Source organism: Armigeres subalbatus, chromosome 1 (assembly GCF_024139115.2).
Source record: "Armigeres subalbatus isolate Guangzhou_Male chromosome 1, GZ_Asu_2, whole genome shotgun sequence".
NCBI classification, from domain to species: domain Eukaryota; kingdom Metazoa; phylum Arthropoda; class Insecta; order Diptera; family Culicidae; genus Armigeres; species Armigeres subalbatus.
This window is the reverse complement of record NC_085139.1, coordinates 224,045,573-224,069,641: the sequence shown is the minus strand read 5'-3', so window position 1 is coordinate 224,069,641 and position 24,069 is coordinate 224,045,573. Positions and strand designations below refer to the sequence as shown.

The 24,069-nt window shown below is 41.3% G+C and overlaps 1 protein-coding gene and 2 long non-coding RNA genes across 5 annotated transcripts in view; all 3 read left to right on the top strand.

Annotated features, from left to right (window-relative positions):
* The window catches only part of LOC134205827 (protein wings apart-like), a 60,608-nt gene extending 42,830 nt beyond the window's left edge, over positions 1–17,778 (top strand). For both annotated transcript variants that reach the window (XM_062681439.1, XM_062681440.1), the window contains exons 4-8: positions 12,659–15,524; positions 15,591–15,906; positions 15,972–16,051; positions 16,207–16,397; positions 16,463–17,778. In XM_062681439.1, the coding sequence (XP_062537423.1) occupies positions 12,659–15,524; positions 15,591–15,906; positions 15,972–16,051; positions 16,207–16,397; positions 16,463–16,672 (3,663 nt within the window). In that variant the 3' untranslated portion in view covers positions 16,673–17,778. The remainder of the gene's footprint in view (positions 1–12,658; positions 15,525–15,590; positions 15,907–15,971; positions 16,052–16,206; positions 16,398–16,462) is intronic.
* A 2,720-nt stretch (positions 17,779–20,498) lies between these two features.
* On the top strand, positions 20,499–21,156 carry LOC134211420 (uncharacterized). 2 transcript variants are annotated; one of them, XR_009979017.1, is made up of 4 exons: positions 20,499–20,754; positions 20,811–20,884; positions 20,942–21,044; positions 21,105–21,156. It is a non-coding gene; the product is annotated as an uncharacterized LOC134211420 (long non-coding RNA). The 2 variants fall into 2 exon arrangements; XR_009979016.1 differs by having other exon boundaries at positions 20,501–20,754; positions 20,942–21,156.
* A 1,009-nt stretch (positions 21,157–22,165) lies between these two features.
* LOC134211425 (uncharacterized) lies at positions 22,166–23,601 on the top strand. The gene is made up of 2 exons (XR_009979019.1): positions 22,166–23,132; positions 23,203–23,601. It is a non-coding gene; the product is annotated as an uncharacterized LOC134211425 (long non-coding RNA).
* The last annotated feature ends 468 nt before the right edge of the window (positions 23,602–24,069 follow it).

Sequence of the window (24,069 nt, the reverse complement as noted above, 5' to 3'; positions counted from 1 at the left end):
AAAAAGGCCATTCTCCCTCCCAACATCTACTTCGATCAATATTTTGGAATTTTTCAAAATATATTGTGACGATAATTTATACATTTGAAATAGCATAAATGTTAAAGATTCCAATCGAGATTTTTTTTTAGATTTTGTTAGATTCGTTAAATTTTGATAACTTTTGAATTTGAAGACGAGCCCAACGGTCCTGTATTATAAGCAGGAGGTCGAGCGTCCAATCACAGGTTCGTTATAACTGAATTTAATAGTTTTTTTTCGTTTCTACCTAAATGATCCGTACTGATGTTCCTTTCGCACAAAAAAAATCCATAAACTTCCTAAACCTATAGCAAAACTGCATCTTTCTTAAGTAGGTGTTCAGCTAATTCAGTGATCGTAGTTTTCACTCATTCTCACGAGAAGAGAATGTTCATTCACGCAGATTTTTGACTAGAAACCATTTTTGGGGGAAGGCAAACAGGTCTTATGAGTGATAGATAACCATGTTTCGCTCACTTCCATTTGCTCGCAGGACTACTCATAGTTTTTACTAGTCCTACTTTTGACTGATATTTAGTAAAATTCCTTTGTGATAAAAAGAGAGGGCAAAAGTTAGAGTGCACGATTTTCGTTTCTTTTTTCAGTTCGGTATGAGAGAGTGGTGAGTGAAAGATGGTTTCCGCCACAAATTACAAAGAAAAACTTCTCCCTCGACCCAAAAACGTTTAAGTTCGTCTCATCGAAATTGCAACTGAAACTGAAAGTCACTATTTGGTCACTTTTTCTGCAACTGAAAGTCACTATTTGGTCCCTTTTTTCGTTAGCTTCGGTCACTAAAGTCACTATTTTGAGCGGTATGGTCGCTACCAGCCCTGCGTTAACCAAGACGAACCTCTGCCATAAAACCTTAACCCCAAGATTCCAATGAAATTCCGCAGGAACTCGTGGCGAGTGCAGAGGTGTTCTCGGCTTGCAGTGGGCGAGTGACTGCATCATCAATTCCTTCCCATTCCGATGACCGTGAGGACGTGGCCAGCGCCGTTATCGACTATCCAAAAATACTAGAGCTCTCGGACTGTGCACATTGAGGTTGGAGAGCAAATCCCATGCTTCCATCCATTGGTTCCCTGTGCAATTGCGATTGTTCTGGTCGATCATGGAGTAGCAACTACGAAATGCACGGTCATCATGCTCATGCTCATGCTCATGCTCATATTTCTGTGTTTCAATTTCAATTTCAATGGTTTTATTAGGGGGAAAGACGGCTTTGGCAGGTTTTGTTCTATTATTGGCAGAGGAGTTTTTGTCGACCAAATTTTATGAAATTTGGCCACAACATTTTTTGATATATGAATAGAATGTTTAGGCCAAATTTAAACCTAGTCAGTCATAAAAAACCCCCCTGCCAATAATAGAACAAAACCTGCCAAAGCCGTCATTCCATCTATGTCCTTACTTCGCGGTACTATTGCAATACAAGCATACCTCGATAGTACGTAAACCTGCGTTATCTCAGTGTAAATTCAAAAAAAATATTTTTTTGCTTTTTTGTTCATGTAGGAGTAGAAGAATATTTATAAAACCACCCGGAAGCCAAAATTTCGATAGAAGGCTCTGTACTTTAAGCATTTTTTGTTTGTTTTTGATACAGTACACAACGGACCAACAGAACCCAGATTGTTCTTGAAATGGTGCCTACTTGTAGTATTGAGCAAAATAATCGTCTTTGTAAATGTGAGGCTATTTCTTACTAAATATTGTATTTTAATGCTTCGGAACATCCATCAATTACGTGACATTTATAGGAGTAATGATTTAAAAATGACATCGTACATAATCATGCATGTTACTACATAATGCGACGATTGGGGGTGGTTGATAGATCACCACATTTTACGTAACGTATTTTATGGATTTCCCCTATAGATTTTATAGGAATGAAAAGCTTAAAGGTTGCCCTGAAATATCACTGTCGTTGCGACTCTATTGGCTCCATTGACGCTTCCTTACCAAATCGACAAACTGCCATCTATAGCAACAGTACCATCGTGTTTGTTTGGAGGAACCTTTATTATGATTTGTAGTTATATGAGTAATGAGTACAGAACACTAAAAACAAGTATAAAGATAACAAGAAAACTGATTTCGAGGATGTCAAAAAGATTTTTTCTTTTTTTTTCTCGTCTTTAGAATTGTTTTTGCCTTTCTCGTACGCCAAGGTTATATGTCCGAAAATTTATTTTTATTTATTTATTTATTTATTGTCGTCAATCATAATTGTAGACCTATTTACATTTGTATTCTTAACTATTCTAAATAACATTAAATAATGTTGATACTGTTTAAACTTATTGTAAAGTGTCATTAGCTTATAATACGAGAGAAGATCTGTTTCAGCTGTGTTTTGGACATCGATAAGTCAATAGTGTCACAATGTTTATTATAAGTGATCATCATTTGATTCATTGGGCCATTTTTTGCATAGTTTGTTCGATGATAATTTACGGAGAATATTTGATGTCGTAAAGATCGTAATGGAACATAAAAATTAAGTTTTGATAATAGCTCCGTTGAGTCAATTCTGTTTGAAACAATATTGTTTATAAAAGTTACCATTGCTAAATCTCGACGCACTTTCAGTGAATGAATATTGATGAGCTTACAACGAGCTACATATGGTGGCAATGGGAATTCGGTCCACCCTAACTTTCGTAGTGCATATAATAAAAATTGTTTTTGAACTGACTCAATTCTGTTGGCATGAATAGCTGAAAATGGGGACCAAACTATGCTGCAATATTCTAAGATAGGCTATAGTCCACTCCAAAAAACATGATAGGAGGCTCGGTGGGCCAACTTTCATATACACCTTAGCTAGACGAACTGATGCAATGTCGGTCGATAAAGTCTTTAAATCTAAATCATTGGATGGCGATCTAATCACAACTGTGTGGCACTGATCTCAGAACAAAAAGTGCGACGTGGGAAAATATCTTTGGCATTATGGCCACTAGATCCCCTTCTATTCAACATATTCTCGACCAAACATAAAGATACTTTTCTGAAAATGTGGAAATTGTTCTAGGAAACTAGTTTCTAGAACGGCCTCTAAAATTGCTCCTACAATTTCTTTCGTATTTCAGTCTGAAATTATTTTATAAATTTATTTGAAATTTGTTTGGAAATTCAAAAATATTTTTCTCTAAAAATTTCTTATGAACTCATTTGGAAAAAAAAATCTCATTTAAGAATTTCTCGTAGATTTGTTTCAGATACTTTTCTGGTTGTTTGAGTATATTAGCATTAGCATTAGCATTAGCATTGAGCAATTCGCACAAATTCGTAGGTGGTACAAGCCAAGACTATTGTACGAGAGTAGCATCAATTTCATCCGTTACCTCAGGTAATGATTTGGGACTAATCATTTACCTCTTAGATGGAAGCAATGCACTCTCCAATAGTCGAGATCTGTCCTGGCCACGTCCTTGCGAATGCTGACGAATGGGAAGGATGGTTAGTTTGACACCTACTTAAGAAAGATGCAGAGAACTCTACGACCTCTCATAGGTGCCACGGGAGGTTTTGGAATTGTGTGGAAGGATATAACAGTAGGAATCGTTTTGGTAGAACGTGAAACACAGAAAGAACTAAGATAGAAATACAAAGTAGGAAATAGACGAGCCTGGAATTGAACCCACGACCTCCTGCTTATAAGGCAGAAGCGGTAGCCACTAGACCACCGAGCTCGTCACTTATCTAGTTGTTTGAGTATATCTCCAGAAAATCCATCAAGAATTTATCCAAAAAAATCCTCCTGGTACTCAATTATGGTACTGGTTATTGTTTTAAGATATTGCTGCGAATTCATGGAAGGAATTCTTGGGAAATATGGAAGGTTTTTTTTATAGGTTTTCTTTGTAGCAGGATCTTCGTGTAGAATTCCTTAAACAATTTCCAGAAAAAATCCAAGGGGAATTTCTGGAGGTAACTCCAAAAGAGTTTTCAAAAATCAGAATGGTTATGTACAAGACACAACCGCCCAACGTAAACTACGTAAGGCAGTTTAGTTCATTGAGGATTGTAGTGCCATCATGCATGAATATTTTTAGAAAATTCATTTGATTACTTATGTCACTGATGTCGAACAAAACTAGCGTATCTTATGATATGAAAGTTGTTGGATACGACAATCGTTGAAAAAATTCACTATTAAAACCCATAATTGGATCCGAATTGCCTACATTGGATTCGTAATTGGATCCGAATTGCCTACATTTGGGTTTTGAAGCATTTGATGAAATATTTCAAAAGAAGAAGTCCTAAGGGAGCATCCTCTTTTCCGTTTGCAACATTTATTATTCAGAAACATTCCAATCATATCTTGTTTTTTGTGCATCACTAGAAATCATAAAATGTCAATCATGTACCAAAACCCAATTAATTTGGTTGTGATGCGCGCGAGTAGTAAACGTTGCGGACGGGAAAAGAGGGTGTGTGTGTTATTACAATCTAACTCCCACTGTCTGGCAGTGTCACTATGGATAAAATATTCGTGCAACCATTTTATTAATATCATTGCAAGACTCTTGAATCAGGGAGCTAGAAGGTGATAGCTCTATTGTAACTCATATAGCCCGTTTCAAGAACGTATGCGTTCCGAAGCTTTAGTCGTGTACAATAAGTACCGCATGATTGCACCCACGTATTATAAAAATATCTTAAGTGCATTCACACTTCCTGAATCAAAGTTGAATCCTTCAGACTCAGGCGTGCATTTAATTGAACAAAATATTATTAGGCCGATGTAAATATTTGTTTAAAATATGTCTCCCCTCCCCTTCGGATTTTTTTTTGCTCAAAAATAGCAAGGGGGCAACAAAAAAAATTTCCGGTAAATTTTGAAAACTTTCAAAACATTCTTTAACAAATCCGAGGAGTTTTTTAATTTTTTTTTCCATTTTAATATTTATTTTTTAATAGCAGACCCGACGAACTTTGTTTCGTGTAAAATTGATTTATTCTCTGATTAGTTCTCGAGTTATGCAGAAATTTTTGGTTCATTTGTATGGAAGCCCCCTTTTCCAGAAGGAGGCGTTGCAAACCACCACAGAAACATATCTTCCCTTCCAAAACCTCCACTTGCCAGATTTGGTTCCATTTGCTTGATCTCGAGTTATGATGAAATTGGTGTTTCATTTGTATAGGAGCCAGGTTCCAAAGAGGAGAGGGGTCTCGAACCATCTTAAGAACCTTCCCCGGCCCCAAAAACCTCTGCATTCAAATTTTTACGCCGCTCGATTCAGTAGAAGAAGAAGAAGATTACCCCCCCCTTGACTTTGCGGAGACCAGTAGACTTTGACCTTGCGTAGACCATAATGTTCAATAAATATGTGTAACGGCCTTATTAATTTTCAGTTTGCGAAAAAAATGCTAAACATTTTTCCAAAGTCGTTTTTTAATATAAACATGTTTGTGCAATTACATTGCGATGATTGCATTACTAGCAAGGGCATTGGCATTGATAACAATTGATCGTCTCATGCCTGCACAAACATGCCCCTATCTGCATCACTTTTTATACACCATGCACTATATTACGCATTTTTGTTACATTTGTTTCGACCGCGGTCACTGCTCCGGCTCCATTGTTATACTTTTTGTGCGAAACACCGCACAAAAAGCAGAGTCCAAAAGCCAACCGCACTGAACGGCGACGGCCGAAACGAGACTCTTGCGGACAAGAAAAGAGGGTGCTGCCAAAATGATCCGATACCCTATTTTAACGTTCATAACCCAAAGTTTTAATATACACTCAGGCAAAAAAACTTACGATTTTCATAAGCAACCACTTATGAACGGATATTTTCTGGGTTTCATTACCGACTTATGCCGTTCAAAAGAAAGCTTGCGAATTCCATACTTAAAACTTATGATTAGTGTAAGTGGAATTATTGAGAAAAAGTTTCCAGTTTTGACGTTAACAACGATGAAAAAAAATATATATTATAACAACGTATCTAGGATGGTTTGCACGCGGAATCGTTTCTCATTTTGGTTTTATTTTGTACGATATTATATGAATTTTAGAGAGAATACTTTTCATTATGTTCGCTATATTTAAACCATTTCAATTTTTTAGGCTATCGTTGTTCATCGATGACAGATAATATCAGATTGGACATTGATTTATGACACCCATGTTCAGCAGAAATTTAATTGATGATTCATTGACTATAGAGAACTTTTCATAGGAAATGTCAAATAAATTGTGGGTGTTCCTGATATGTTTGTTTTTATGGCATGGGTACAAAAATTTCAGTTCTGATTTACGTTTTTTTAAACTGTTGATATGTAATCAGTTACAATTTTGAATTTCAAATTGTCTTCAAAACAAAATTATGTTCAAAAAAACTGCATTGATTATTATGATTATTATTGCAAATACTTTCAAATTTTATATTATTTCCATAAAATATTCATAAATTTTAATGTTGAATTACAGTGATCTACTCTTATGATACCAATAATTCATTCTCATAATTTTCATAAGTCTAATAATGGAAATCGAGATTAGCAGAAAATGACATTTCCCCTTCTGAATCATAGTTCAAACTTACGATTTCCACATATAATCATTGTGGCGCCAAATCATAAGTGATTTTAATGAACTTCCTAAGATTTTTTAGCTGGGTGTAACTGACAAATTGGTAGAGAATTTCCGAGTCGATTGATATATAAATCTCAAAAACCCATCGAAAGATAAAGGCGCTATTAAAGCTCGAAATCTTACATGATTTCGTGACGGTCTCGAATTTGGAAATTTTCATTTGTCACCCTGTATCCGAGTCTTCCCCTTAGACGTAGTTTACGTCAAAAATTTCAGGAAAAATATCTAGAGAAATAGGCAGATGAATTTGCAGACGAGTTTCTCAAGAAACTTCCGGAAGAATTCCCGAAGAAAAAATCCCTGAACAATTTTCCGAGAGATTTTCAAGAGGAATTTTCAGAAGAGTTCCGGGAGCGTGAGTAGGAGGTGGGCATCGAGGGATTCCACGTTAGCTATTGAAAAAATTCAAAGGGTATTTCTGGAGTCACTCCAGAGAGAATGTTAGGAGGAGTTACATGGAAATTTCTGAATGATTTTCTGGTGGAAGTTCTGGGAAAGGAGACGTAGATATTTATAAGGGAATTTCTAAGTAAAATGCTGAAGAAGCCACCAAGTTAATAGGGGAATTGGCATATTTGAAAGAATTCGAACAAATACTTGGCAATAATTTAAGGATTCTTTGAAAAAATTGTGGGGAAATTTTACTAGCGCACTCCTAGCGTCATTGTAAAATTTTTAGAAGAACTTCCCGAAGAATTTCCGGAGGAGCTTCCGGAGGAACTTCCAGAGGAATTTCTGGAGAAACTTCCGGAGGAATTTCGAAGGAATTTCTGGAGGAACTTATGGAGAAATTCCTGGAAGAACATTCGGAGGAATTCCTCGATTAACTTGCGGGCGAGCTCCTGGAGGAACTTAGGGAGGAATTCCTGGGAGAACTTACGGACGAATTCCTGGAGAAACTTCCGGAAGTATTCCTGAAGAAACTTCCGAAGGTATTCCTGGAAAAACTTTCGGAGGAACTCCTGGAGAAACTTCCAGAGGAATTCCTGGAGGTATTCCTAGAAAAAATTTTCGGAGGAATTCCTGGAGGAACTTACGGATAAATACCTCGAGGAACTTGCGGAGGATCTTCGGCGGAACTTCCGGAGGAATTCCTGGAGGAACTTACGGAGGAATTCCTGAAGAAACTTCCGGAGGAACTCCTAGAGGAGGACTCCTGGAGGAACTTCCGGAGGTACTTCTAGAGGCATTTTCGGAGGAATTCCTGGAGAAACTTACGGAGAAATTCCTGTAGGAACTTACAGAGAAATTCTTGGAAGAACTTCCGGAGGAACTTTTGGAGAAATTCCTGAACTTACGGAGGAATTTCAGGGGGAACTTACGGAAGAATTCCTGAAGGAATTTATGGAGGAATTCCTGGAGGAACATGCGGTGGAACTCCTGGAGGAACTTACGGGGGAATTCTTGGAAGAACTTCCGAAAGAACATGCAAAGGAATTCCTGCAGCAACTTACGGAGAAAATTTGTAATGCACGACATTAATTCATTCCGCCGCTAATCATCACCGAAATGATCTATCACGCCACAGGTCCTTAATCTGAACTCCAAATTGAATATCAAGTGAAATCATGTATGGATATTTCGAACAAACTTCAATGGCATTCCAGCCAAAGATTTATGATACGCTGCTTTTTTCAAAGTTTTCCTACTGAATTCGTTATTAAAGTAGTATTCAAATCAGATGTGAAATTATTACGTAGCATATGAAGGATCCCACGTAAGTGCCATTATCAAAACATCCAAATTTTGAATGAAATCGTACAGAAAATTGAACGATTTTTTTTTTCTTGTGTACGTACTATCGAGGGTACGCACTATCGAGGTATGCCTGTATTTACATTTGCAGTTCAGAGATTTTGGATACCTTTCAACTGAGAGTAGTTCAATTCCTTCAAGAGGCATTAGTAGCGTAAAACAGGATTTCACTAGCTACAATTAGCTTTTTTAGGGAAAATAGTGCAAAAAAGAAACCCTAGATCTCAAATTGTCATGAAGCTAATAATATCACAAATGTTTAAGGGATAAGTGCTTCGATGAGCGGATATGCTGACGTCTCATAGGAAGTTATGAATCCCGTTCAGTGCTTGTGTCGATAGTGTTGACACCGGCCAACTTGTGGAGATCGTCGGTCGGATACCATGCCTGGTTCCCATGGCTTCAAGTTGAGAACCATATTGAGCAGCTTATTCTGTTTCACCTAGAGTCGTTTGCGACGAGATTTTGCTCAGTGGTCACAGACACCCGATGCATAGATCAGCATATGCCCGATTATGTACTTGACTACCTGTAACTTATTTTTGAGGTGTAGCTTTGACCAGCGATTCAATAGAGGAGACGTTCCGGGGGATACGTTCCGCGTAAATCCCAAAAACCGCGTAAAGAACGACTTCACTAAAAATCGTTTTTTTTGTGGTTTTCACGTGTTCCCGAACCTTTTTTAAAAACGGCGTAAAACAAACTTTTAAAAAAAATCCGCTTAAATCCTGAAAATCGCGTAAATCCCAAAATCCGCGTAAAAAACGACTTTCAATAAAAAAAAAACGGTTTTTCGCTATTTTCACGCGTAACCAAAGGTCTATCGACCTGTTTCAAATAAGGTGAATGCTCTTTGTGGTACATAGAATAAAATGTGAATGAAGAATAACTTCTTGGCCATTTAAGAAATTCCTGCAGTAAGGCCTTTTGATCTACACGCGTCCCCAAAGGTCTGTTGACCTGTTTCAAATATGTTGCATGCTCTTTGTGGTACATAGAATAGAATGTGAATAAAAAATAACTTCTTGGCCATCCAAGAAATTCCTGCAGTAAGGCCTTTTGATCTACACGCGTAACCAAAGGTCTGTCGACCTGTTTCAAATAAATTGCTTGCTCCTTGTGGTACATGTAATAAATTCCTAGTGAAAATAGTCACGTAAATAACGACCCAAGTCAGGGACGTTGTACGGGTCGGACAGGAGAGCGACATCGGTCCTCGACTCCGAGACCGACTGCCACGGCAGCTGCAGGACAGATGCACAGTGGTTAAGATTCAACTGTGTTGCTTGCGTGGCTTCTTCTTGTTTTCCTCTCCGATGGAATACGGAGATCCACCCATAACGTGATTACATGCTTGCTTTTTGCTGACGCAGATGGACACTTTGGTAACATATCGCATTCCTGCGCCTTGTGCCCTTCCCAACCACAATAACGACGCAGGTTGCTACGGTCTGGGCCCTTAAAGTCGTAGGACTTATGTCCCGACTCTAAGCACCAATAGTACCAGTCCAGTTTGCTTATTATGCTTACTGACCAGCCGATTTCAACATCTCTTGCTCCATTAAATAGGGCAGGCTAGCTGCTTGTCAAATAGACGTCCGCGTTCGTGACCTCGTCCAGTTGCTTGCACTGGAAGGTCACTTCCGTCCCCAACGACCTCACCTCGGCGCCGTCACCCAAGATCTCTTATGGGCCAGTCGTCCCGCTAGCTCCACGTTTCAGCACCAAGATCATTTCACCAGTCTTGGTGCGTCTGACGCTTCGTGCATCCTGTTCCAGCGCCGAAAGTTTTTCGGTCCCCTGCATCGACGTCGGCGTACTTATGCTAATCGGTTTTGAGCAACAAGGCCTCTACCCTGTCCTTAACTTTCTTTGCGGGTCGAGATGCGCTCGACTTTCACTTTCAGCTACTGACCAGCTGCCATGGATTTTCGGTCCCTTGTGCCGATGGCACTGGCCGGCAGGTACCCTCTTGCGGCCCGGCGACTTGCGTTTGATTGGTGCCTTTCGTTTTTTTGGGACATCCCGATCTGCTCCGTCAAGACGACGTTTGGCCTACTGTCGCTGATGTCGCCAGAAATCCATGAGTTGCACTGCGACTGGCCATTTATTTTCAATGGGCATATATGCGTAGCAACTATGGGTAATGCCTATGGATGATATAGTGTTTGACAGGTCATTGTTTCTGGCAAAGATAGAAACCGCCATCACGCATGAATGCGTAGTCATTATTTCATCAGCTATTTTACTAGTTGTTAAACATAGGCTAAATAAGTATCAATTCAATTACCAAGTGAAATATGCTTAAAGTACGTTGTTTCTTAATCTAATTGCATACACATCTAACTAATAAATTACACAGATGCTAGGAAGTAGGACGAGCAGTGAGGCTAAGGGCGAACGTAATACTAAAATAGCCCGAAACTGAAAAATGTGAGTATTTTTATAAGAAACCTAATGTGAACTAATGTAAATATATTACAGCTTTAAGCTGCTTCGCACCATAACTTGAGTTTGCGATCCGCTCAATAGAATTCAGCCGAAAACCTCATTTGCTCCCGCAACAGTCGCCTACTGCTTGGCTTTGCTCTGAGCACCTTCGCCGGTTTGCTGCCTGAGCCGTTTTTTGGTTATGCATAATATTTTCCTCGTTGGCCGTCAGGGCGAAATCAATCGCCTCTTCTGCCATAGTCGATGTTCCAAGGAAGGAGAAGGCCTCAGTTGTGGCACCTTTGTCGGCCTTCTCGCTTCTCCCGGGTGGCTGATAAAAGCGTCCTGTTCTTGTCTTACGACTCGAACACCAGCAGGTTCTGTTTCAGTTCATTAATGATGTTCTGCCTTTCGCTTGCGAACTCAATAATATTATCGAGTTACTCGACGACCACCCACATCCCGGGTAGTGGTCTAAATATTGTACCCAAATCGGAAAGTAGACGAGCTGAGGCGAAGACGAGGGTAGCCAAACGAACTCTCAACTAGTGTAGCTAAACGAGCATGACGCCACGATTGCAATTCAAGCAATGAAACGTGTGACGTCAAATTCGCGTGGTACACTTCTCACTTCTCACATCTCCCATCTTTATCTCATTTTTTCACATTTTACATCTCACTTTTCATTTCTCGCCTCTCACTTCTCACTTCTCGATTCTCACTTCTCAACTTTTTGCTTCTCACCTCTCACTTCTCCCTTCTAACTTCTCTCTTGTCCCTTCTAACTTCTCACATCTTACAAATTGCTTTTTATTTCTCACTCTTCACTTCTCATAACTCACTTCTCACAGCTCAATTCTCTCCATTCACTTCTCGGCTTCCACTTATCACTTCTCGTTTCTCCCTTCTCACATCTTACATCTCACTTCTCGTATCAAATGTCTCACTTCTCACTTCTAAATCTCACTTCTCACTTGTAGCTTCTCGGCTCTCACTTATAACTTTTCACTTTTCACATATCACATCTTTATCTCATTTCTTACTTCTCGCTATTCACTTCTCATCTCTCGGAGATTTCGGGATCAGTTTTCCAAGGAATATCCGGAGGATTTTTCAAAGAAATCACCTGAAGGGATTTAAAAAAAATTCTATGTGTTTTGTGAAGAATTTTTGCTAAAGGAATTCTTGAAAGAATAGCCGAAGGAATCCCGAATGGATTTTTCAAAGGAATTTCTAAAGGTATTAATATCCGGAAAAACTCCTCCAGGTGTTTTCTAAAGTTTTCCTCAAGATACTTTTGCATGAGTTCCTAAAATATCCCAAGGAATTTCAAAAGAATACCCAAAGCATTTTCCGAAGGTTTTTACAGTAAAGCCATAAGTAATAGAATGCTAATGGCGATGTAACCATTTAAATTATTATGCCAAAATATCCTTCAATAAGCTTAATAACCTACATACTAAGATTACGATTAGATTATTTATCGTAATAAATATCGTGTTAAAAAGACAGGAACACCGTCTTCGACCAGAGGTCATACAGACTGAAAACTTAACAGCTAGCATTAATTATTGACGATTGACGGACAGTACACATAAGACCCAGTGGACCAGTGGAGAATTCTTTGATCACGAAAAGTTTCCTCCTTACCGGTACGGGAATCGAACCCACACTCCATGGCACGTCCGTCTAGACGATTGACGTTACTAAACGAACGGCCACAAAGCCCAATTAGGAAGCTTTTCTAAAGTTTCTTTGAAGAAATTACTGAATTAAAATCTAACGAAATTCCTAGTCTAACGGATTCTTTGTTTCATCCCACAGGGCACCTCCCGGCTGGTCAGCACTGATAGTGAAGATGTCCACTCGCCACCGCATGGCACAGTGGTGCAACCTAGTGCGGTAGCGCCGCCGGTCATCTCCCATCAACCAACACCCCCAACCTCGCAAGAATCGGAACCTCCGGCGCCGATTGCAGAACCCGCCATTAACCTTGCGCCGTCTGCCTCAGCCGCCTTCATCACCGGCCTGACTCCCCCGGAAGAGGAACCGAAGAAAGACGACTTGAAAATCAAAATCACCCTCAGCAAAGGTCTCATCAGCAATGGAAATACTAAGCACAAAAAGGAAAGCAAAAAGGAACTGAGGCATTTCAAGAAGCGTGCGATTGCCAGGGAGAAGGGCAGGAGCAGTAAGCGTGCCAAACGGGGAGACGATTTTGAAACGCAGGAAGAAGACGACGAACGCAAAGACGAGGAACTGCTCGGTGGGGTTGCGGAAGATCTTCGAGTAGACCCCATTGTTCTACCAAATATAAGGCCACAATTCCCTCTTCCGGGAACGGACGCCTACGAACTGTACAGAACGCTCGCTTCCCCCTCTGGTGGGGACGATTTTGACTCGCAGAGCTCCATTTTAGGAAGCGCATCATCCAACAACACTCCAAAGCATGCTGGATTAGCTGCGGCCGACGATTGCCGTATCATCCACAGCCGAGGATCCAGTGACTGTGGAAGTGATTTGGAACTATCGCAAAATAGTTCAACAGCTGCAGCACCACCTTCGGAGATCAATTTCGAAAGTGAGAATACCCAAGACAACAAAGAAGAGGAAGTGAAAGAAGCAGCAAAACCAGTTGAAGAGAAAAAGGATCCACCGAAAGAAGAGAGAGTTGAGGTGTTAAAGCTTAGTTTGAAGGGAACCCGATCGACAAGAACAACTCGAAGCGGGATGAAGAGCACTGCTCAGATCGAAGTAATTTCCCGACCGGAACCTGTTCCGGTTCCGGCTGCAATAAGCTCCCCTGAGCCACCGGTCAAGAAGTTTGGCCGAGCCACACGAAATCGTAACAATAATAACAATGTGGTGGTGCCTGAAGTGGAAACGGTCAAAGAAGTGGAACCCGTGCCGGAACCAGCTCGAGAACCTTCTCCCCCGCTCGCTCCAGTTCAGAAAACGGCTACCCGACAATATAGCAGGCGGAAAAAGAACGTCGTACCGCCCGACTATCAGCAAGAACTGTTGACCAGTCCGAAACCGCCTGCGCTGGAAGCAATCGACTCTGAACCCCCGCCTTTCACACTGTCATCGGAGAGTGAATCCGCTCTGGCATCGATAAAATCTCCACGAACAACCACCTTACCAACAGGACTAGATCTCACAACCAATTCCAGCCGGTCGGAATTGGTGACTGCCGTTGTACAGGATGAGAACAAACCTGAGCCAACAGAGTACAAAATTAAGAACAAGTTCAAGAAATCTTACTTCCGCAGCGAAGAGATGGCCAAACAACAGCAGCTTCAAGAAAGCCGACCACTCGCCGAGACCTCCGGAAATAATGCGATACCTTCGGCGGCACCTGCAAGCACCCTTACTGTTCCTCCCATTACCATTCCAATTGGTTCGTCCAACAGCAGTAGCCATCAGTTGACTACCACTCCGGACCAGCAACAACCGGTTAAGCTGGTGATCTCGAAGAAAAAGGGCAGCATTTTCAAAAGTCGTCCCCTGACAGGTAGTGCGGAAGCCGCGGATAAAAAGCGACACGTCTACAAGCACAAATGGGATGACGACGATGACGAAGGGAAGGACAAAGGTGCGATGGAAGAAACCGATGCGGAGAAACAGGCGACCGTATTCGAAGGTGAACCTTCCGGACTTTCCAGGGTTACGAAACTGCGAAGCTCCGGAGGTGCTGGTAGCGATTTTGATGATGAGTTCGATTTCGATACCAAACTCAAGTGTGACCGAGATTCCAAGCCTTACTACACGGTGGTGCGGAACGTCAAGAAAGCCCACCAAATTCAGGAGATTGGGGAGTTCCAAGAGATGGACGATGATGTCGAGTACATTCTGTCAGCGCTACAACCGGACAATCCGAGTGCGACACGCTGCCTTTCGGCAATGACCCTAGCAACCAAATGTATGACACCTGCCTTTCGGATGCATGTGCGAGCGCACGGTGTTGTCACGCGGTTCTTTAAAGCCCTCCGCGATGCCCATACTGATTACAGTTTGGGCCTCTGTACGGCCACCATCATGTTCGTGTTGTCCCAAGACACGCTTAATATGGATCTCGATCGCGATTCGCTAGAACTGATGCTGAACCTGCTGGACACGGACCACCGATCCGTATCCGATGGAGATCTCAGTAAAGGTCAACTCGAGAAGAACCAGCAAAAGGTTCGGGAGCTTTGCGAAGAAATCAAAAACTCCGGCAAAGCAAAACATATGGACCTTGACAATATTACCATGGGATCGCTGGCAATGGAATCGCTGTTATCCCTAACCTCGAAACGTGCGGGGGAATGGTTCAAGGATGAACTACGAAATCTCGGAGGATTGGAGCACCTCATCAAAACGGTATCCGAATGCTGTCGACAGATCTCCAACTACGTGGTCGAATGGACGGATGACCTGCTCTCGAAGCTGCAGAAAATTGAACGCTGCTTGCGGGTGCTGGAGAATGTGACCATTCTGAACGAGCAAAACCAGAGCTACATTCTCAACTATAACAATGGCAGCATGATCACGACGTTGGTCAAACTTTTGAAGCTGGTTGATGGTGAAGTGGTGCTAAACCCGACCACGGAGCGTACTCCCAAGGAGGATCGAGGCGTTGTGTTACGAGATGTCATCCCGCCAGTGCTCAAGATCTTTATCACTTTGACGCATCCGTTTAATGAGAATGGTAGGTGTTTTTTGCTTTTTGTTTAGAATTAGCCACGACATTATTGTGTCATATTTTTATTAACAGCTTACGGCGCCAGCGTGATCGGAGCGCAACCACACGTGATTACCACCTCGCTGCACCTGCTGTTGCGGGTGGGAGACTACGTACCACAGAAGTTTATCTTCGAAATGAACATTCTGGTGCTTCTGTTCCTGATCAATCTGACCATGTACACGCAAGCCAATCGGCACCACCTGATGACGGCGCGAGCTCCAGATGAATTTGGTGGCGTGTCCCCTGAATGTAGTCGGCCAACCCGGGGGACAAAGACGGCAACCCAACAGGAAATGGCCGTCGAAGCGTTGGTAGATTACTTCTACCGGCAGGACGAACTTGCGAGGTATGTTGTGGGTGGTAAGATCATAAGTTCAATGCGGTAGTAATTCCTTGAATTTCAACACTTAGGTACGCCGAGAAAAATACGGATGCCATTCTGGATGCCAAGTCGAAGAAGAACCAAGACATCGAAGAGACAGTTACCAAATGTAAGTGTGAACAATAGCTAGATGGCCATCGATGCTCAATGTTTTGTTTGGGTCAACTCCATTCTGATAATAGATATTTTTTTGTGTGGATTAAATGATTGCGAGGAGGCACAAAAACAACTGTACTGAACATGCATCCTTTTATGTATTTTCAGTACTCCAGAAAGCGGGCCACCACATGGAGCATACTCTAATGGCCAGTTACGTAGGACTGCTGATTGGCTGGATCGTAATGGGCAGCGACGAAAACGAGGCCACCGTCCGGTCATACCTGAAGGAAAACAATTTCGTAATGATGGTCGCCTCGCTGGAAAAGTACTACAACTTCCTCAATCTGACCGCCAACGTAAGTCATACCCAAATGCTTAGGACTTCTTCATAGGTAATGAACAATTTCCTAATCTCTTCCAGTCGGACGCCCTCAGCTTGCAGCACGTCCGACAGACCAAAAACATCATCGACAATCTGAAGCGGCTGGACTCGGGCGATAGGCAGCAGCCACAAGCGTCGACCAGCAGTCAGTCAACAACGCTGGCCACCGCTTCGTCGTCTTCAACCACCGCCACCGCAGCCACTCCGCAACGTTATGGATCTCGGTCATCGACCAGGGCACACTACTGATAGACGCGGGCGAACCGCCGATGTCAACCGGTAGAGTTCTGAGCGTCTAGTACTTTAACTACACGAACTCGTCTTTTTAGTAAGTTGTAATCGTATCTAAATTGCTGTGCGTGAACTAGAATTGGTTTTATTTTACCTAGCTTAACCTGCCCTTTCCAGGTGGAGAAGGCTCTCTTTTCGTTCTTCTTGTTTTGGTATGATTCCTAAATAGGAGAACGGAAGGGCAATATTTTGTAAATTATATTCGCTTTTAACACAAAGCTCCATAATTTTAGACTAGAACTGTATAAATAGGATTGGATGTCCGAACCAAAATTGTAAAAAAGCGCTTTGTTTTTTCTAAAGTGAAATTAGCATACCATTATAAAAAAAAACATACGCATTACAATTGTGTGTTTTCGAATTGCCTAATTTGAAATATTTAACCGTAAATTTCTCAGTTTTCGCGTCCTTTCATTAGCTGGTAAAGTCTGTGTAAGTCTAACTCTAATCGTTTAAGTGTAGATTCACTTGGAAGTAGTTACATTTGAAAACACTAACGCCCTAACTGTATGTGAGTTTGTGTCTATAAATATATATTTACGTGAGCGTGGATGTGCTGTGTCTTGTATGTGTGAAGTTCGAGCGAAAAATCTCGTTTCGTCATAAATGCAAAAGCCGTAATTGTCGTAATGGTAGTTTAATTGTATATAGAGGGGCGATAACAAAAGATGATATAAGAACACAATTCTTCAAGTGTTTGTTAGAACAGTTCCGATTGATACAATGAGAACAACGGAACAGAACCATGAGTGGCGCGTAAGCAAGTACGAAGTACACTTTTGTTCTCCTTATGTAGCATAAGCCTCATTGGAGTGTGAGGATCAATAATCTACTTTATTGAGTAATATTTAGAGGGAGAAACCAATTCGAGGGTATAAGCAAGCATTACTAGAGTATTAGTGGCAGTGCAGCAGCGGAGGAGAATAAGGTCGTGTACATATGATAGTGAGAACTAATGGTAATGTATATTGTTTAAATTATTAAGATGCATAAACAAACACAAAGCGACAAAAAGAAATAGTCGTGGAAGGAATACTTTTTAATAAAACTCTTTGGAAAATTTACAGCGCTATTTATCTTTTTTATGATGACCATTTCTGCACCCCTAACGATTCCCGTTTTTAACAGCAGCGAGACAAGGCGAGGAGATATGGCAACCAGCTTTACCTGATCCTGAAGCTGATTGGCATTATAAATTACACCGTCGTTAACTGGGGCGAAATCCGTTCATCGCGTTCAGTGCTCCTTTAACTTTGGGCACGGTTCAGGAACTGCCGCATGATGCCGTTGCAACCGCACAAATGACTGGCAGCAGCACCTCGGTCGCTTCTAGCTCCAGCACCGCCGGCCACATCCTCCAGCGAATGGCCCCCGCTCCTTCCTGAATTCCATCGGCAGCCGGAGAACGAAAATGTTTCACTGGAAGAATATGCTCCGCTCTACTCCCCGGAGCAACTGATGCCGATCTTCGCGCAGTTCGCCACTCGGCTACGCGGACGTAGAACCCGTTTCGATCAGGTCTTCACTGTTGGTATGTTCATCATTGAAAATGGCTGCTAGGATGGGCCTGGTCAACTGGAACGCTTGCTCGCTCAAGAGCAAAACCATCGAGCTGAAGGATTTCCTTGAGGAAAAAGAATTAGACGTGGCGTTCATCACCGAAACGCACCTAAAACCGAAAGTGAACATCAACATCCCGGACTTTCGCGTCGTGCGACTTGATCGGCCGTCCAGGGGAGGTGGTGTGACCATCGCACTTCGATACAACATCAACTGTCGCTTCATCGAATCCATCGGTGTCGAAGTTACTACTTCTGTCGACACAATCACGCTCATCGTGGCGTAATAAAAGGTTTTTTAGTTACCAGATAAGGATTGTCGCTCCGGTTCCCTTAGTTTTGCTGTCCGAAACATGTGTGGTACCTAACTGTCAAATCGTATGTATTTTTCCTTCATTGGCATTTAGATCCCCTATCCTCGCCAGCAAAAGATGTTCCGGACAGCGACGACAGCGACAATCTTTATCTGGTAACTAAAATATCTTTTGGCGTAATGCCCAACTCAAGCCAAAGCCGGTGATGGTTCATCGGCCGCCTTACGGAGAGACATCATCAAGCTTACTCGAAGGTAAGGTCAGTACATCATTGCCGGCGAACTGAATGTCAAACATCAATCCTGGGGCAACAGTCGCGGCAATCGAAATGGCTCCATCTCGATATGTAGCGAGGTTACTACCGTGAACCCCCGATAACTTAAACGGTACCTCATTCAAATTAACGGGGTTCATTTTTAATTTGAACTTCTGGTTACTCTATGAGCATCAGAAAAACTGGTTTCTGGCTGCTCTCTTTGCTGGTTTGTTTTGATTCTGCGTTCCATTTCACGATGTTCCATTTTTCTTTTCTCGATTCCACGTGCTAAATGACGTTTGAACCATTTTTAATTTGAACGATGTTCAAACCAACGGGATTCAAATTAAAAAGTGTTCAGATTAAAAACGGTCATATTACCGGGGGTCCACGGTACACGATCCTGAGTCCGGTTTCCTCACTCGGCTGAGTCGGTCCGGAGTACATGCTACAGTTGACCTATTATTTATTAATTTTCTCAGACTAAGATCGGAGTGGCCTATACAGTACATAAGAGTCTTCTCCATTCAGCACGGCCCATGGCTGCACGTCGCCAATCATGCTGTTTACTGAGGATCCGAAAATCATCCTCCACTTGATCGATCAACCTTGCTCGCTGCGCAACTCGCCTTCTTGTTCCCGTCGGATCGAAGTCGAAAACCATTTTCACCGGATTACTATCCGACATTCTGGCTACGTGCCCAGCCCATCGCGGTTGTCAGGTTCTCGCGGTGTGAACGATGGATGGTTCTCCCAACAACAGCTCATGCAACTCGTGGTTCATTCGCCTTCTCCACGTATCGTCCGACATCTGCACCACACCATACACACTCAGTTTTTATTTCTGCACCTCGGCAAAAATCCGCACAGCCGTGCGCCAGCAAAACAAATAACTGATATTCCGGCAAAAATAACGTTTGTTAGCTGATTTTCGGCAAATTTTTTGCTGATTATCAGCAATTTTGACAGAAATCTCGGGAAAAAACATGTTTGCTGGGGCACGGCTGTGCGATTCTCGGTAAAAGTTCAACATTTTGCTGAGATCCCGGTAAAAAAAATTAAGTGTGTAGATGGTACGCAGCACTTTCCTTTCGAAAACTCCAAGTGTTGGTCCTCCACGAGCATCGTCCAGATCTCGTATTCGTTCTTCTTCTTCTTCTTATTGGCATTACATCCCCACACTGGGACAGAGCCGCCTCGCAGCTTAGTGTTCACTTAAGCACTTCCACAGTTATTAACTGCGAGGTTTCTAAGCCAGGTTACCATTTTTGCATTCGTATATCATGAGGCTAACACGATGATACTTTCATGCCCAGGGAAGTCGAGACAATTTCCAATCCGAAAATTGCCTAGACCGGCACCGGGAATCGAACCCAGCCACCCTCAACATGGTCTTGCTTTGTAGTCGCGCGTCTTACCGCACGGCTAAGGAGGGCTCCCTAGGGCAGCTCGTATTCGTAGAGCTGCCGGTTTTGTAGATAGTCAGATTGGTACGGCGGCGAACTCTATTCGATCGAACCGTCTTGCAGAGTTCAAAGTATGTACGGTTTCCAGCACGATGCGTCTCCGAATTTCTCTGCTGGTATCATTTTCGGCAGTCACCAGTGAGCCCAAGTACACGATTCTTCGACCACCTCTGTTAACACCGCAAGTGGCCCAGTGTGCCTACCTACACTAGCACGTAGGACGAAGATACTAGTGGCATACCTGTTTGTTTGTGCCCACTTGTATCGTTTGTTGTTGCACTTCGAAAGAGAAGATGATGTAGATGGTAGCTATTGAATGAAAAAGTAAACAAACAAATTATATTGAGATAGTGAAAATTATTAGTGCTAGTTTCGGTGAATTATTAAATTAATAGGAGTGAGGAAGTGAAGCGTAACATAAACTGGAGCATATTTTCGGAACAAAGTAAAAAGATTAAGTGCTTGTAGATAAATTGATTTATAATTGAAATTGTATTTAAGGTTGCCAGTGCTACAATTGCTCGGGAAGACTGAGACCTGCAATAGAAAATAATTATTATTCTGAACTATTAGCTGTAAGGAAATAATATGATAAATGAAATGCGAGAATCTAATAATGGTATTGTACACAGGAACGAGTTTATGCCAGCAAACAAGGCCGAGGAAGTGTGCAGGAAAAGGATTCATTCTAAGGAAACTGTTGTTGTGTGAAAGGGGAGTGTAGAACCAAATGTTGTAAGTTATTTAAAATATGAAATTGAGTTTCCTAAAATAAAAAAAAATATAAATGTTTAGTTTTAGCTGCTACCAAAAAGGACTGCTTAAAAAACTGGTTTCTATCCGAACAACCTCGATTTCGTCACCACCGATACAAACTCGTGGTCGGTATGTAGCTCGCATTGTCGTCTCTTGAACCTCTTCCTATCATGTACTTCATCTTCGACGTGTTGATGACTAGTCCAAACCGGTTAGCTTCGCTCTTCAGTCTGATGTAGGCTTCCTCCATCTTTTCAAAGTTACGTGAGTAATTCTCGCTGAAACCGGGCCACTATTTGCACTAGGATCTTTAAAATGCCTAAATTTATATTCTTTCGGAAGCTTTCGGCGATTATATTGAGGATCCGAGTTAAATTCTTCAGAAACATGAACCCCTCGTTAGTTATACACGAAATCATTTTAATGTATCTCTCGATTTTTGTCAATTCTTGACTCACCAAAACTGTCATAACTCCATTTCTCAACCGATCATAGAGATCAGCATATCGTTGGAAAGAGGAAAATTTGCAATAATAAAAATATGAGCAGCCATATTGAATTTGGTCGCCATCTTGGATTTATTTTTGAAAGCTATTTTTCCGCCAGGGAAAGCTTAGCTTATATTGTGCATTGTGTTCAAAAATCTCAGGTTTATGTTTTTTTACATGCCATAATATCTATGTCGTCGTCGAAACCAAATAACTAGACGGACTTTGCGAAAATCGTACCACTCGTGTCATTCCCTGCCCTTCGTATTACTTCCTCAAAAGCGATGTTGAATAGCAGACACGAAAGACCATCACCTTGCCGTAACCCTCTGCCCGTTTTGAATGGACTCGAGAATGCCCCTGAAACTCGAACTACGCACATCTTTCGCTCCATGGTCGCCTTGATCAACCGTGTCAGTTTTTCCGGAAATCCGTTTTCGTGCATTAGCTGCATTAGCTGGTCCCGATCGATTGTATCATATGCGGCTTTGAAGTCGACGAATATATGATTTGTGGACACGTTGTATTCACGGCATTTCTGCAATACCTGACGTACGGCGAATACCTGGTCTGTAGTCTCAAATTAATCAACTGATATAGGGTAAAGTGACCAATAGTGGACCCCCAACCAATAGTGGACCCTCCAGCCATTTTTGCATTACTACAGCACAATGTAAATATTTTGCTATGAAATTCCATCGGGAGAACCTACTTTACAGTCCTACGATTTGATTACATGCATTGGAAATGCTATGGAAAGCAAAATTGGATGATTTTTCAGAATTCTTTTGAAAATAAACACGAAAGTGTCCATTATAGGAATATTTTGGGGGGTCTATAATAGGGAAGAAGAACGTCCCGAAACGAAACATGAAAATCAAATGAAGTGTCGACTATAGGGAAGCAATTTCCTATTATGGACCCCCAGGGGGTCTACTATAGGGCGAATTCAGTCAGACTTTAAAATGTTAATTTCAACGAATAACGTCGTGTATTTGAGTGTTTTATGTACGTATCGTGAAGAGGAGATGCAGAACTTGTTATTAGATATCAAGCAGAATTGATATGTTGAAAATTTCTACTCCGTATGACAGGAAGAGCTAAATTCCGCTACTAGAGGGTCCACTATTGGGCATTTTACCCATATGTGCGAAACTCGCATAGAACATTCGGCTAAGGATATTTTCTCGTTTTAAGTGCTCATCTTACAAATTATGTGCAAACCTATTAGAACACATGACTGATTTGCATAATTTATGAGTGCAACAACAGTCACCATTAAACCATTATCCATCGCACATACATTTTAAAATAAAGCATAATGTACATACAAAACAACAACTGGCAGGAAAGAAAACAAAAACTTCTCCGATTTGGATAGCCGGGAACCTATATAACTAAAAGTATCGACAAGTAAGCATAAATTTAAGGAATATATTATTATTCTCCTTAATGAAGATCTCTGAAACTTTCCTTTGACCCTGGAAGCTGGAAGATACATATCTGAGACTCGATCTGAGACGCCGCTGGTAGGTGCAGAACGGCGATGCGGATCGCAGCCTAAGATGTTTCGAAAATGGTATAGTTGATATAATAAACTATTTGAGTGTAACCATGTTATAATGCTATTTTTCTCCACGTTTTTACAGGCAGCTCTTGGTAGAAACTTCGCAGATGAAGATCATAGCCAGCAAAACTGATTCCTTGTGAGCATAGCATATCTTTTGTTGATAGGGAAGCAAGTGCTCCGGCTATACTTTTTGCTTTGGATTGAAGGATAGTCCTCGGAACAGTTGAAGAAAATTCCATCAAATGAATTTAGGTTACGCCCAATGGTCGGCAGCCAAAAAAATAAGACATTGAGAAACTAAGATGTTCTACGTATCTTGCAATAAATATGATAACCTATTTAGGCTACGAGTTGTATCACATGATGTAGAGTCACTTGATGTCATCCAATTGAGAGTAATTTATATGTAATTGTACTTCAAGATACACTCTATCAAGTGATAAAGCTTGTAGTCTGACTATGCTATAAGTATTTTCAATTGAATATTGTTATTTATTTAAATGCAATCACAAATCTGAAACAGAAAGATAAACTTTTGAAAAATATGTGCAATACTAATGCACATTTCATGTTGCAAGCGTTTTATATTTTAAGTGCGGAAATATTGAAAATCCAATACATTTGCACATAAAATTTATGATAATCGAATCGACAGCAATCTATTAACAGCGCACATATTTTAGAAATGCGAAAGCAACTGATCATATTCTATGTGCGCTGCATATACGTATAATGTGTACTTTTTTCTGAGTGTACACTAATAAAAATCCACACATTTTTATTGGCAAAAATCTAAAGAAATTCACAAATAAATTTTATGTTTGTGTTAATCATTACCCGCTATAGGAGAATCCACATGAAGGTTATTGGTTAATAACGGATATGTGTGTTTCCACATATATGCTATGCGAATTCACATAGCCGTTATGTGGGAAATGCTATAGAC